This window comes from Nematolebias whitei, chromosome 4 (genome assembly GCF_014905685.2).
Source record: "Nematolebias whitei isolate Nwh7 chromosome 4, NemWhi1, whole genome shotgun sequence".
Lineage (NCBI taxonomy): Eukaryota > Metazoa > Chordata > Actinopteri > Cyprinodontiformes > Rivulidae > Nematolebias > Nematolebias whitei.
The window spans coordinates 29,692,716-29,707,018 of NC_056501.1; the positions used below are offsets into that span (position 1 = coordinate 29,692,716).

The 14,303-nt window shown below is 39.5% G+C and overlaps 2 protein-coding genes across 4 annotated transcripts; one reads left to right on the top strand and one right to left on the bottom strand.

Moving 5' to 3' along the window:
- Positions 1–1,564: 1,564 nt before the first annotated feature.
- Positions 1,565–8,127, bottom strand: thg1l (tRNA-histidine guanylyltransferase 1-like). Of its 3 annotated transcripts, none has more exons than XM_037675962.1 (7): positions 7,979–8,089; positions 7,575–7,775; positions 7,305–7,481; positions 7,060–7,229; positions 6,878–6,966; positions 5,340–5,447; positions 1,565–1,870 (listed from the first exon to the last, which is right to left on the bottom strand). In XM_037675962.1, exons 2-7 carry the CDS (start codon positions 7,766–7,768, stop codon positions 1,709–1,711), a joined length of 900 nt encoding a protein of 299 aa, XP_037531890.1. In that variant the 5' UTR covers positions 7,769–7,775; positions 7,979–8,089; the 3' UTR covers positions 1,565–1,708. The 3 variants fall into 3 exon arrangements, with proteins under 3 accessions (XP_037531890.1, XP_037531891.1, XP_037531889.1); XM_037675961.1 differs by lacking the exon at positions 7,979–8,089 and adding an exon at positions 8,096–8,127 and having other exon boundaries at positions 1,567–1,870; XM_037675963.1 differs by lacking the exons at positions 7,575–7,775; positions 7,979–8,089 and having other exon boundaries at positions 7,060–7,134; positions 7,305–7,371.
- Positions 8,128–8,705: 578 nt separating this feature from the next.
- lsm11 (LSM11, U7 small nuclear RNA associated) lies at positions 8,706–13,001 on the top strand. The gene is made up of 4 exons (XM_037675964.1): positions 8,706–9,173; positions 10,560–10,699; positions 10,787–10,870; positions 12,680–13,001. Exons 1-4 carry the CDS (start codon positions 8,738–8,740, stop codon positions 12,974–12,976), a joined length of 957 nt encoding a protein of 318 aa, XP_037531892.1. The 5' UTR covers positions 8,706–8,737; the 3' UTR covers positions 12,977–13,001.
- The last annotated feature ends 1,302 nt before the right edge of the window (positions 13,002–14,303 follow it).

Consider the following 14,303-nt stretch of genomic DNA (forward strand, 5'->3'; position numbering starts at 1 on the left):
TGATTGGTTGCCGGTTTAAATACCCTGATCATTACATGAAAATTTGGGTGGGAAAGGGAGGAAAAAAGAAGATATGATCCATGGTTGGATAACTATCAAGTCAATAGAACACCTAAATTTTCATGTATGCACCATTAAAATCCGAACTGAGATAACTGGTTGCATCAGTTGTTCTTCTTCTTGTATTTTAAACTTCTGATAGTGTTTCTCTATGAAATCCAAAATAAACTAAAACAAATTATTTCACTTGCTGCTGCATTCAGTTTGTTAGTAGACACTGAAAAATGTCTGTTTAGGAAGATTTTGTGATTTTATCAGAGATTATATTCAAATTGCAGGCAACATTTGAACAACCTTAGATTATCCATTTCTAGTTTGTTAATTAAAAAGTGGATTGTATTTTTCTTTCACTGGTGTTGCTAAAATTAATCTGTTAGTTGGTGATGGTTTAAATTATTGAGAGATCTTTTTTTAAATGTTGCCATTTTTAAATGTAATGTGAGGAAAACAGTGCAATCATGAGAATGGAGTTTGAACTTAAACAGCTACGCATTTTCTCAACACAGATTAAATGACTGAAACACAACATTGTATTTTTTTATACTACCCTATCCCCACTCCAACCTGTAGCCCAACATATATACCAAAGCCTGTTTAGCCATTTATATATAAATGCATTCCATCTTTAAATAACTGTACCATTTGCCTTAACATGCTCTCGTTTTCAGGGTTAGCTGTGTTTAGGTCAAATGTTCAGTCACGGTCTGCTCGATGTGTTACAGTAACCCAAGCAAATGAATTTACACACAGTGTAAGCGAAGCCTCATTAAAACAAACAGGACTGTTTTTTATTGGGAACAGATTTAGTTTCCAACTGTTGCACTAGAAAGTGCACGTCTTGTTCCATGAAGTACTTTAGCCACATGCTTTAACAAACTCCCAGAACCAAAAATACAGCTGCAACAGTCGACAGTAACTGAGCCTACTACAGAAACAGAATACAGGATCTGGCTTCCACAAAGTCAAGGTTCCAGCAGCCGTTCACACTGAGCTGGTCATTTATGAGAGTGATGATAAATATGCGACAGCGCACATGTCAAGAGGGTCGAGTGTATGCCGGGTGTGTGAGGTATTCTTAGCAGCGATGACAGTGAAGACCGACGAATCCATTCATGGTGCCTTGGCTACAGGAAAGAAACCAGTTTATTTTTGTTTTGATCATGTGTACATCACTTTTTTTTTTTTTTACTTCTGAACATGGCATTTTTTTTAATAAACACTTTTCTTCCTCAAATATCACAATTCAGTCAAGGCAAAAAAAAAATAAAATGAAAAAAGGTCACATTTGAAACTCCTCAGTGGGTCAAGAGAACGCATGCATGCTGCACGATCCAAGTGATGGTAGTATTTTAAATGCCATTCATGATATCAGACGAAGATTTATTTTTGGAAAAGTAACCTTAGAACCAGACAAGGCACGAAATGCAAATGATGGACACCACCATGGAATCAAAGAAAAGTTTGTACTTTAACAAAATGGTGTAAAAACTACTCAATGAAATTAAAAACATGTTTGAAATAGAAATCTTTAAAATCTATCAACTATCATTGCTATAACATGATCACAGTCATAACAAGCGAACTGATCCAGCTCCAAACCCGCTGCGGAGAGGAGCTGAGTTCTTCTCGTTCATGAGATGAGTAGCTGCTAGCAATTATCATCCTCAAGGATGTCTGGGTGTTCGTCCCAGAACTGGTCCCCAATCAGGTCACAGTGATACGCCTCCACTCTCCTCCTGCTCCGTGTGACAGGCACCTCCGTCTGCTCCTCGTTTGGTAGCTTCTTGCGTTTGGCGACTGTCTCGTCCCGCTAAATGAAACAGCGAGAAACATTAAACAGGGAAGTTTAACTTAACAAAACAAGTTGGAAGTTTTTGCTGAAGAATAAAATACAGTGGATGCTTTTAAATACACAAGTTAGTTTGTTTTCGACAAAGATTTAGACAAAAAAAAAATGTTTGGTTACTTCATCAGTTTGAGGTACAAAGACAGAAAACCACTTGATTTCTTGATTTAAACGGAACATAAATACGATTAAAGCAAATTTAGAGCCAAGACGCTTGCTAAGAGCACCGACGCAGCTGCTTTTGGTTCTTCTGCGTCAGTTAACTGACTTTTAATATTTCAAATTCAAGCTTCAAGTAGTAATTTAAACCAGAAAACTAACAACTCTTTCTGCAAGCTTTATCCGCTCAGCTTACATTGAACAAAATGCAAAGTGACGTTATACTTTTACGACAGGAAGTTGTCAATTTGCATCAACCTAAAGGGCAAACTCGAGGATAATTTCACCTCATTAAGGAGACATGTCGTTGGTATAAGGCCCCAACTGGGATAATAAACATAAAAACACATGATGCCAGTTGGTGAAGCTGAATCTGTGCTAAAACCACCAAAACAATATTTTATGAGGGTTGAGCTGTGGCATAAAAAAAGACTCAGCATGATGAAATGTGCTTGAATGTTTATTGATCTGAATCGATACAGCAGCTCAGATTCTGTATGAATAAACTCTGAAGTGCTGCTCTAATGATGTCAATATAACCAGACACATGGACAATGCATGGCTCATATTACTCAGAGAGGAAAAATAATCCACATGCATGAAAATCTTTCAAAAGAACCAAAATTAAAGAGCATTAAAATGAACCGCTGCAACTTGTTTCTACAACTTCCACGGCACAGTTCACTGCTGATATTTACCACCAAATACGATGCATGTCTAAACTCTGAAACTTAAGACAGCTACATATTTCTAACTACTGTAGTTTTCGGCCTATAAGTCGCAGGTTTTTTGCATAATTTACATGCCCTGCAACTTATACACCAAAGCGACTTATTTATGTATTTTCCCCATATTTATAACCCAATTATTGGCTGAGATATGACTGTTTTCATTTATTCTGACATTGAAAATATTGAACACTACCATTTTCAGCTGCTAGATGGCACTCAAGTTGCATGGCATGCGGTTGTAATAGGTTAAAGTGGTTATTAATGACACAATCGGCTTGCCACAGCCTGCCACTTTCGTCCAGCACTGGGATCATGCCTGGAGCAACTGTCAAATCAGCTTCATTTCGCTGCACCACCCCGGCAAAATGCAGCTGATTTGACCATTAAACATGTCTGCTATAATTTCAACCAAACAAATAATTGTTTTTAGGTGGTCATCTTGTTGAATTTCGAAGAAATTCACAGCGAGTCGTCTCTCGGCGCGCTCCCGGGAATCGGATTTTGAAATGCAGCTGATTTGACCATCAAAGTGCATTTCTTAAGGAAAAGTTAGCCTGAGACACACCTTTACTATAATTTTGAGCAAACAAATAATTGTTTTTAAGTGTTAATCTTGTTAAATTCTTATTCAAGTCCTCCCGTACACACTCCAGCGGCTGCAATTGATTTTTGGCACAACACCGGCCCACATTTCTGGGTTGTCAGTAGTGACGCATAATAGATGCGACGTATACGGCGAAGTCAAGTCAAGTCAACTTTATTTATAGAGCACATTTAAAACAGAGCCTGTAATCAAAGTGCTTAACAACAACAACAATCAATGAGTAAAGTAAGGAGAGAAATATAATATACAATACACTAATAATAATAACTGAAGAATTAATAAAAATCATTTAAAACATAGGGTCACAGATAAAAAAAACACTAGATCAATTTACATTGTATGAAATGCCTGTGAGAACAGATGTGTTTTAAGCAGGGATTGGAAGTGAATAAGGGAGGTGGCCTGCCTGATGTTGGGGGGCAGGTTGTTCCAGAGTTTGGGGCCCATGACTGAAAAAGCCCGATCTCCTCTGAGCTTCAGTCTTGTTTTAGGAACAGCCAAAAGCAGCTGATCGGATGATCTCAGGGCCCGAGAGGGAAAGTAAGGTTCCAGAAGCTCAGAGAGGTAAAGGGGTGCGAGGCCATTTAAGCATTTGAAAGTCAACAAAAGAATTTTAAAGACTATCCTCGTACAAACAGGGAGCCAGTGAAGGGAGGACAGAACTGGAGTAATATGTTCAGACCTACGAGTTCCAGTTAAAAGCTGAGCAGCAGCATTCTGGATGAGCTGAAGACATGAGATGGAGGTCTGGCTGATCCCAGCATAGAGTGCGTTGCAATAGTCCAATCGGGTCGTGACAAAGGCGTGGACTAGTTTCTCAAGGTCGGGTCTGGACAACACTGGCTTGAGCTTAGCTACCTGTCTGAGTTGGAAGAAGCTTTTCTGCAAAACAGAGTTGATTTGTTTGTCAAACTTGAAGTCAGAGTCTAAAACCATCCTGAGATTTTTACCAGACTGCTTCAGATATGGCTGAAGAGAGTCCAGGTTGACAGGATCAGTGGCAGCAGCTGAGCTAGGGCTAAAAACAATGACTTCAGTTTTGTCATTGTTAAAACTTAAGAAATTCAAAGCCATCCAGGCCTTAATGTCGTCCAGACGTTTTAATAGAGGGTGGATGGAGCAAACACTTCCTGGTTTCACAGGCAGGTAGATCTGGCAGTCATCAGCATAACAATGGAATGAAAGACCATGTTTCCTCAGGATGGACCCCAGTGGGAGCAAATAAAGTAAGAACAGAAGGGGTCCAAGAATCGAACCCTGTGGGACCCCCGCAAGAAAGAGGTAATGAGGCGGATACATTATTACCAACCTTGACACAGAAACTTCTGCCACTCAGGTATGAGCGGAACCATTCTAATGCAGCACCTGTGATCCCAACCCACTGTTCCAGCCGTGATATAAGGATACTGTGGTCAACAGTATCAATAGCAGCAGTAAGGTCCAGGAGCACAACTACCACAAATTGACCAGAATCGTTTGATATTATAATATCGTTACAAAGTGACGTATTTATGTTTTTTCCACTTTATTAGACATATTTGGACTGATGAGACTTATATGCGGTGCGATGGGTACGGCAGAAAATACGATACTCCCACTATCTAGTGTCCAAACTATGAAAACCAACACATCTGGATTTAACAAAATTTACATGACATCTCATGACATTATGTGAAAGTAGCAGGAAAAAAAAAAGTCATTTAATGTCCAATTAGCACTGCTTTTAATTATTAAAATGAGCTGACCACATGTGTCTTTGAAGATCTGCAGTTTCAGGTCCACAATGGACACATCAGACTGTGTGTGATTCGTGATCACACACAAACTTGTCCAATGTAGTAAATTTGCTTAATTACAGAAATCTTAATTACAGAAATCTTCAAAAAGATTGTTAAAACAGAGAACTATTTGTTGTTGTTGTTGTTTGTAGCGGTTTTACCTTTTCCCAGATGAGAGTGGTGCCTTTCTTGTAAACAGCAGCTTCTGTGTTATAGTTGATGTCAAATTCTGAGAACAGGATCTCGTTTTTATCTGAAGCTAATGTTCCCTGAAATAAAGAAAATAAAAGTTTAACATTTGCAAATATCACAAAGATATGTACAAAATGATCAAAAGCTTGAAGCCTGACTAAATGCCCAAGTAACAGCTTCCTAAACTGCAAGTCATCGTTTATTTTCTAATTATTGCAAAAAATAGCACCACCATGTGGTTATATAAGGTATAAATTACTCTATAACTGGAGTGAAAAGGTCTCTGATGTTAATGGGAGAGTTTGATGAAGTATTAATGGCTCAAGTTGTCTAAACAACCAGTTAGAATAAACATTTGCTGACAGTGGGGTGGAAAATGAAATGACTTTCAGAGAACAGCTGCATCAGTCTCAGCCAGCTGCTGCTAGCTGCTCCTGACATGAAGTCATGCAGAACCTGATGAACTTTAAAATACATGTTTGTTGCAAATTCTGTAATTAACCAGCTTCTGTTTTTTCCAGACAAACTGTCAAAGCGTTCATCAAACCTTATCAGAAGACAAAATTGGTGTATTATTTTTATTTTATTTAGATTTTCCCCCAAAATTTCTTTGAGTTCATTATTATTTCTTGCAACTTGAGTGAAACCAGTAAACAGTATTTTGTAAGCTCAGTTTAATTTAATCAACATTAATGTCTGCTTTTCATGCACAATCCAAATCTAGCTTGTCTGAAGCAAAATTAGGGATGGTTGAAGTAAGTAAGTGATAATTAATTAGTAATAATGAATTAGTAAGTAATGAGTCATTATACATTTGTGGCAATGGAAGAAGAAGATACATGCACTGGACTGCAGATTTCACTCGCCCCAAATCAAGAATGTGTGAAAGAAATGACAATAAAATAAATGAATTAAATGCAACCCAATATTGCTCTAAACCTACGGACAGCAGATGTAACGGTGGAAAAAACAAACACCTGAAATGCTTCATTGCTTTTAATTCTCTCATTGTTTTTCATCTTTTCAATTCTGACCAAGTGGATCAAGCTGTGATATTTTACTAATTTTTTGTATTGTAAATTTGAAATACAGGAATGGCGGTACATTATATTGAGAGAAAACTAAAAGTTGACTAGACCTGACCCTATTTGTACTTGTTTGATATTTTCTGTAATTAGTCAACATAAATGCTATTTTTTTTTTGTAATAACAGATGCATTTAATAAGAATGTCAAATGAACATATCAGAGAAGAAGTTTGCAAAGAACAGGCAGTTTGGATGAACTGTACAGTATTGAGCTGTTATAAACTACTCTGAGCTGTTATAAACTACTCTGACATTTGGTCAAAACTAACTTAGTTCATGTGGATGGATGCATGTATGCTTCAAAAATCCATAGAATAGATGCAACTAGAATTTAGATGCTTGTGTATAATTGTTCAAAATTACAACATCTATTTGATCTAATCAGACATTTGTTAACACTAACTGTGTATTTGCTCTCACCTTTAGGCGATCCTCGGCCTGAATTGTTGTGAGTCCTCCTTTTTGAACTAACGTCCAAAATGCTGTATTATACAAATTATTTATGTGACCTGGAACAATAAAACCATACACAGACAAATATCACATTTTTATCCCAATGTGCAGTTTTTTCATAAATCTGTTGGAACATCGTATTTACTTACAGTCTACTTGCCTCCAGCTGAGATAATCTCTAAGGTTACGGTTGCTGGGATACAAAATCACACGTCCGTCAAAGCCTGGGGGGTAAAAGAGGGGGTGTTCTCCAAAAAACTCCTTCCAGAAGAACACGTACGAGGAGGAGAATTGAGAAGCCACGTGGGTCATGAGCTTACTGCAAGAAAGGAGGAATAAGAGTCAGACAAAAAGTGCTGCATACTAGAAGTTTAGTGTCAGTAAAACAGGACACCTTGCTCTTCTTTTAAACCAGGTGGAGCTCCTCTTGAAAACAAAGCTGAACTCGTCACTTTGACCATAAGCAATAACAACATCATCCAGTTCCTCCATGACAGAGCGTGCACTCCTGGTCATCAACCCCAGAGCCCTGTCGTCATTGGGTTTTGTAAACTTGTGCTGCTCTGAAAACCTGAAACAGATTGAACGGCATAGAGGAAGTCAAAACAGAAGCCTAAAACAAACCCTAACCTTAACTTTACAGTAAAATAAGGATCAAACTTACTTATGAAAGTTGCGACCATCGAGTCTGACAACAATGTAGCAGTTTCTCAGACATGTGTCGTCTGTTTCAAAGCTGCGGACATACTCAAACTTGCTCTTGGCCATGCTGCTGGAATTAGTAAACAGACGGACAAAGACTGTGGGGAAAAAGGACCTACCTTCTGCAACAAGTCTGAGTGCTTTTCTGATCAACATTAGGTTTCTGAAAAGAAACAGTTGACACATTAAAAGCCACACTAAAGCCAAAATTACTTCAATTTGAACTCAATTCCAAATTAAAAATAACGAGACTAATACTTGGAAATTACAATAATAATGTCCAACCTCACACTAGTTCTGACCCAATGTCAAGTATAATGTAAGCAAGTTAGCCTAACCCTGAATATATTCTTTTAATTTACTCACATAATCACAGTAGTTTAGTAAGTTCAGCTTTTTAATGACTAAAAATAAGGCTAAACAGCTATATTATTTGTGATTTGCTTTAAGAAAAAGCAATACAAAAACAATAGCTTCGCTCACGTTCGTTTACGTTCAGTCCGTCAATCAAATCTGTCCTACCACCTCAAGCACCACAAACTTTAGTTCTGTGGAAAATAAAATAAATAAAAAAGCATCGTTGTCTAATGAAAAAATATCGGATTCCTTCTTTGATAATTTTTTTAAATAAGCCTGTTATTATGTATTAAATATTATTCTATTGCTCAATGGTTTATTTAGAGGGGAGCGGAGTTGGACAACACCAAAGCAGGGTTGTGTTATAGCGCCATCTTGTGGTCAAATGTTAGCACGTCTGAGCGCTTTTTGTCCAGTTTGTGACAGACGAAATAAGGCTATAAATTTACAAAATGTAAATAAAAATAAGTAAAGATGCATCACTTGAAAGATTAAGAAGAGCTAAGCTTTGTCTAAACGGATGGAACAGGCGTTGTGCCAAAGAGTAAGTGTAAAATCATGACCTTACTTTTCAGTAGCGCGAATAATTTAATTCTAGCTAGTTTTACCAAATTAACTATTTGTAACTATTTTTTTTAGAAAAACAGTGTTGCCCACGTTTCATCAAAGTACAGTAAACCACAAACTACGGGATACATTCTCAGGCACACCACCGGCAGAAACTTTACCCATGATCCTTTGCTTCAGTCTTCTGCGCTCGTTTCAAACATGGAGGAGAGGGAACGAGCGAGCGGAGAGTCAGACAGTGACAAAACAGTATCACGGCCGGAGCACGAGCGGGAGACAGATTCTAACGTCGAAGATGACGACGCAGATAACATAAATGTTTGTTCCGAGCAGTTTAACCCTCTGCGGGCCTTGTACTCTCCGACCTCACCGCCGCTTCCTTTCCCAAACATGAAGTGCTTCAACAATGTGGCTGCGTACGAGAGCTTTCTGAAGGGAGGCCGGGGCCGAGCTAAACCGGAGAACGTGGAGAAAAAGCGGAGAAAAGCCATGAAGGGGGTGGCGGACCCGGAACGAATCGAAAGGCTGAAGAAGCTGATGGTGAATAATCCGGTGTCGGAGGAGGGGGGAGGCAGCAGCAGCCAGCCGAGGAGGAGGAGGCAGAAACCTCCAAAAAATGTCCTGAGCAGGATGGCGTGTAGGTTCACCACCACCAACACTCTCATGACACGTTTTCTATGTGGAGTTATTTGGGCCTGCAAGAAAAACGCATCTTCTAAATATAAATGGATAAACGTGTCTGGAGCCACAGAACCTGCATCTGACATTATCAACTGATGGCCCATGGGCCACTGAGTTTGTTGCAGGGGGTCTTTTCTGGCCAGTGGGGGCGACACTATAAAATTATATAATGAATTTGAACATTTATTGATATTTTTACATTTTTAAGACAAAAAAGATCATATCCATCCATTATCTTTACCCGCTTCTTCCATTTTGTGTCACGGGTTTATACCAGTTTTGATAAGAATGCTAACACTGACTGAAGTGTGCCAGTCTATGTGAGGAATAATGCGCATCAGGTGGGGCTGCAGTAGACTGGTGGCCAGTGCCGCGGCCTTGTAATCCTGAGGTTGTGGGTTCAAACCCAGGCTATGTCAGGAAGGACATCCAGCGTAAAACAAATGACCAAATCATTCATGCGAGTGGTGACCCCCCCCCCCGAAGAAGGGAGCAGCCGACATAAACCTACTACTTCAACAATTTCCTGCAAGATCAATAAAGTTCTTATCTTAGTAGTTATCAGGCAAAAATGTCACAATAAAACTGCCAAAATTAACCTTTTCTGTTGTGGGTATGAAAATCAATACAATTACGTTCACTGGATTTCAGCAGAAGATCAAACTTCAAGATTGTTGGTGCACTAAGTACTGATCAGTACTTGGAAACAAAGAAAAAGTACCAGTACTTGGAAGCAGATTTTTCTGTTATTATTGCCCTCACTGAAAGGTGAATGCACATGTTTTGCTCATTGTGTATCTGCCACAACTGACTGAAATGAAAACAACACAAACATGGCTACAACAGTCAGCTTTATGTTTACTGAGCTAAATGTTGGCGTGGTAGTACTTTCAACTGATCCCCAACACACATTTTGACTGAGCGCTAACACACTGTAAAAAAATCTTTCATTGAAAGTTTGCCATTAACTATTTGAAGCTCTGTCTGTTAGCAAAATATCTCATAAAGCACTGGCTGGCGATCATTGGCTGTACCTCTGCAGACAGTTAACTTGTGGAGCCAGTCCAATTCAAGATGGACAATAAAAACGACTCAATCTGTTCGTTACAGATATTAAATACACCAAATTATAACCTTTACTGTGGTTGTATCAATAACACTTTCATGAGATTGTGCATCTAATTTTTCAACAAAAGATAATTGTAGTACCTAAGTCTCACTTTATATTACAGTTTATTTACCGTAGTTGCAGCTTTACGTTGTTTTACCTGTTGTTTAAAAACGGAAAGCTTTACGTGATTTCTGAGTCGTACCAGACACGACCTGCTTGTTGTGTCCTCAGTGTGTAAGGGCAGTCCTTTGGGAGAGCTGCACCGCTGCGTTCAGGAGAGGATAAGGGTCAAAGTTCACATCAGGACCTTTAAAGGGCTGAGGGGCGTGTGCTCGGGCTTTGTCGTGGCCTTCGACAAGTTCTGGAACATGGTGAGTCTGTTCATTGTACTTTTGTTCGTCCTGTCAGAGATCTCGTACCGAGTCTGGGATCTGGAGACTGTTTCTTGTTTACGGCAGGCCATGGTTGACGTAGACGAGACCTACAGGGAGCCTCTACTTGGAGAGGCACTCTACCATGACAAGGCCCTCACAATGTCACGAGTAAGTACCATTAATATTTGGCTGTTGAGAATCTACACACAGAAAGCAGAAAGTTACTGACTCAAGTCCAAATGTTTGATACTGCCTTCATAATATGAACCATTGACCAAAAGTTTAAACTAAAACTATCAATCAATCAATCAATCAATCAACTTTATTTATATAGCACATTTTAAAAACCACAAGGGTAGCCAAAGTGCTGCACAATAAAAACAAACAAAACAATAAAAACATACAAAGCATACACAAAGAAACATAAAAAAACATAAAAAACTAAATAACTAAATAAAAAGGTCTTGTGTTCTGAAGAATTCACACATTGGCACTTATTGGACAGCCCCCCCCCCCCCCCCCCTATCAGTAGTTGAGCATCAGTTGTGCTTTAAGTGTTTGGCCCATCATGGTCTCATGTTGGTACCAGGGGTCTGCAACCTTTATGATCAAGAGACATTTTTACTGCAACAACCTCCTACAGCTGTGGTTATCAACTGGTGGCCCGTGGGCCACTTTAGTCTTACTGGAGGGGGCTTGTGGCCAATAAGGGTGACATTATAAACCAAAAACTATCTGGTTTTTAACATTTATTAAAATACCAGATTCTTGTAAAGGGCGGCAGGCTCAGTGTTTACCTTTTTTTTTTTTTTTTTTTTAAATTGAACGATCTATAAATTATGCAGACACTTCTTCATATAAAGAAGCATCAAGTTAATGTTTTACTTAGGGGTGCACCGATTGCCGTTTTCTGGCCGATCACCGATTTCTACAAAGTCTGATCTGCTGATTCCGATCTAGTTTTATAAGTGACACCGTCAGGTGTTATAAGTTCACAACGCACCTTCAATTTTCCATTATTTTATTGAAAACATACCCTTGAACAACATCCTAGAAACAATACTAACTTGTTTTAACTGGCCATGATACAGTGCTCTTAAATATAAATGAAGGTCAGACAATTGTTAAAATTAAATAAATCTGTCAAATCGGTTTCTCATGCAAGTATCGGCTGATTTCTCATTTCCCAAAATTGAAGGAAATCGGGGCCGATAAATCGGTGCACCCCTAGTTTTACTCCTTGTACTCGCTCCAGTGTTCACATATTTGCAAGAGAAATGACAGGAAAGCTGTTTGTTTTAATCCTTTTTTCGTTGTTAGTTTAAACAATCAAATTCAGTTTTATGGCAGTTTTGGTCGAAGCTTGAAAGAGCCACTGCAGAGGGACCAAAGAACAGCAGGTAGCTCCAGAGCCGCAGGTTGCAGACCCCTGCCCTAGACTGACACACACACACACACACACACGGCGTAATACACTTCAGTTCTTGTGACCGTCTCACAAAAAAATGTTCAGAAAAAGCAGTTGACTGAACTTTGAGGGATTTACTTTGTATTTGAATTCAAGAAAAATCAACTCGGTAAATATGCCGAGAAGTTTTTAAGTAACAAATCTAACTCCTTCGAGCAGCTGCTTAGAAAAACACTGAAAGATCATACGTACGTAGGGGCGGCTGTGGCTGAGCGGTTAGAACAGTCGTCCTCCAATGCAAGAGTTGGGGGTTCAATTCCACCAGCAGTCACATGCTGAAGTGTCCCTGGGCAAGACACTGAACCCTCATTGCCTCCAATGGGCTGTGTGGATGGATAAATGAGGCACAGATGGTAAAGAGCTTTGAGCATCTTGATAAGATAGAAAGGTGCTATAATATAAATAGTCTATTTACATTTTGTCTAGTCTGTTTATAAAATGTTACGGACTGTTCTTATTTCATGTTCCACACTTTACTTCCATCTAATGTGACCTCAATCTTTGTCCAGCTCTTTGAGAAGCTGCGCCTCCAGAACCCAGGAGCCCACGAGGTCGTGAAGAAGCAGGAAGCCCAGGAAAAGGCCGACGAGCCCAAAGAGACACCAAAAAGCTGCTCAAATCGGCCTGCCCATATAGGAGACGACGGGACGGCCGAGCCCAAAGAGACAGAACGTGTTCCAAGCAAACAGGAGGAAGAGAACGTCTCTCGGGCTCCTCAGAAGTACGGGAAGGTGCACACGCGCCACATCAACCAGCTTTTTATCCGTGGTGAGAACGTTATTCTGGTTAACCCACAGCCACTCTGATTTCTACTTTCGTACTGGACGTTCATCCTGGACAAGGCGGCTCGTTTGAGTGAGACACTCATTTAATTAGATTCACACGAGTCTGACAACCTGTTCTATCATATTGATACATGGAAGGAATGATCTCTTCTTGAGGATTAAAAGCTTCTCGACTGTTTTCGTCTCCGTTCTGGGTGCTACCCAGCAGGTGGCAGCAGATGTGCACCCCCCCCCCCCCCCCAGCCATGTGAAGCCATCGTCATCTTGGAGATCTTGTCCCTTTATGTTGCTTTTCCCGTTAGTTTGAGCGGGGATGACAGCGCGGTCTCAGCGGACTTCATAAATGCATTATGAATAATTGAGTTTGTGAAGCTCCAGATTGCAGATGGCACTCAAAAGCTGTCATTTGTCTTGACGTCTCAGATTGCTTTTTACTCTTTAATGGGCACATTACCCATAAAAGCACAATTTACCGCATCATGTGGAAGTTGTAAAGATGTAGCTTCTTTTTTATTTCTTAAATAGGTTAGTTTTGGACGATAAGTGGCACAGAACGATTGTCACGGCTGTGTCTTCGGGTCTGAAAGTTCTTCCTATTTTAGTTTCTTAATTTGACTGCAGACATAATGACCCTCTTTCCATATATTGTAAGTCACAAGTGGGGCGCATTTTATCATTAGTTGAACTTTTGCTCATTTACTGTATATACTGTTCATATATTAGAATATTATTAGTGTAGCCAATTTAATGGTCGTCTCCAGAGAGGTAAAAAAGGGGGTCAATTGTTTAATGCGAGCCGTGTTTTAGTCGTGTTTGTCACACAAGTGCGCTCAAACAAATCTTGATCCAGTACGAGGGCGCGACACTGATTGTAAAAAGATGACCCAGAATTAGATTAAACTTTGTGTCCTCTTTGTGCTGAGGAGGAAAAATGTAGGACGTCCTTCTAACTCGCAGAAAAAGTGAATTTTAATTGTTTGAATTATCGGAGCTTGAAAAATTAAAAAGATGAACCACTTTAACTGAAGCATCTGTTAGTTCATCTGTCCCAGTAATAACCTGGTGTTGGTCAAATGTGCTTGGCTAACGTTTACTGGTGATCTTTCTTTTATAAACGACACACACACACCGAAGTTAAACTCGCATTAAGTGAAAGCAATTTCTAAACCAAGCGCTTCAGCTTCACTTTTGCTGCTTGAAGCACTTTTGAATGAGGCTAATGACACAGCGCACCAAATAACACACATCATTAACAATTTTAAATCAACGGTTTAATGTTCTCCAGAAGGGATCTGGACGTGGAAATCAAATCAGAATGGGAATAATGCACACACACAAAAAAAAAGGT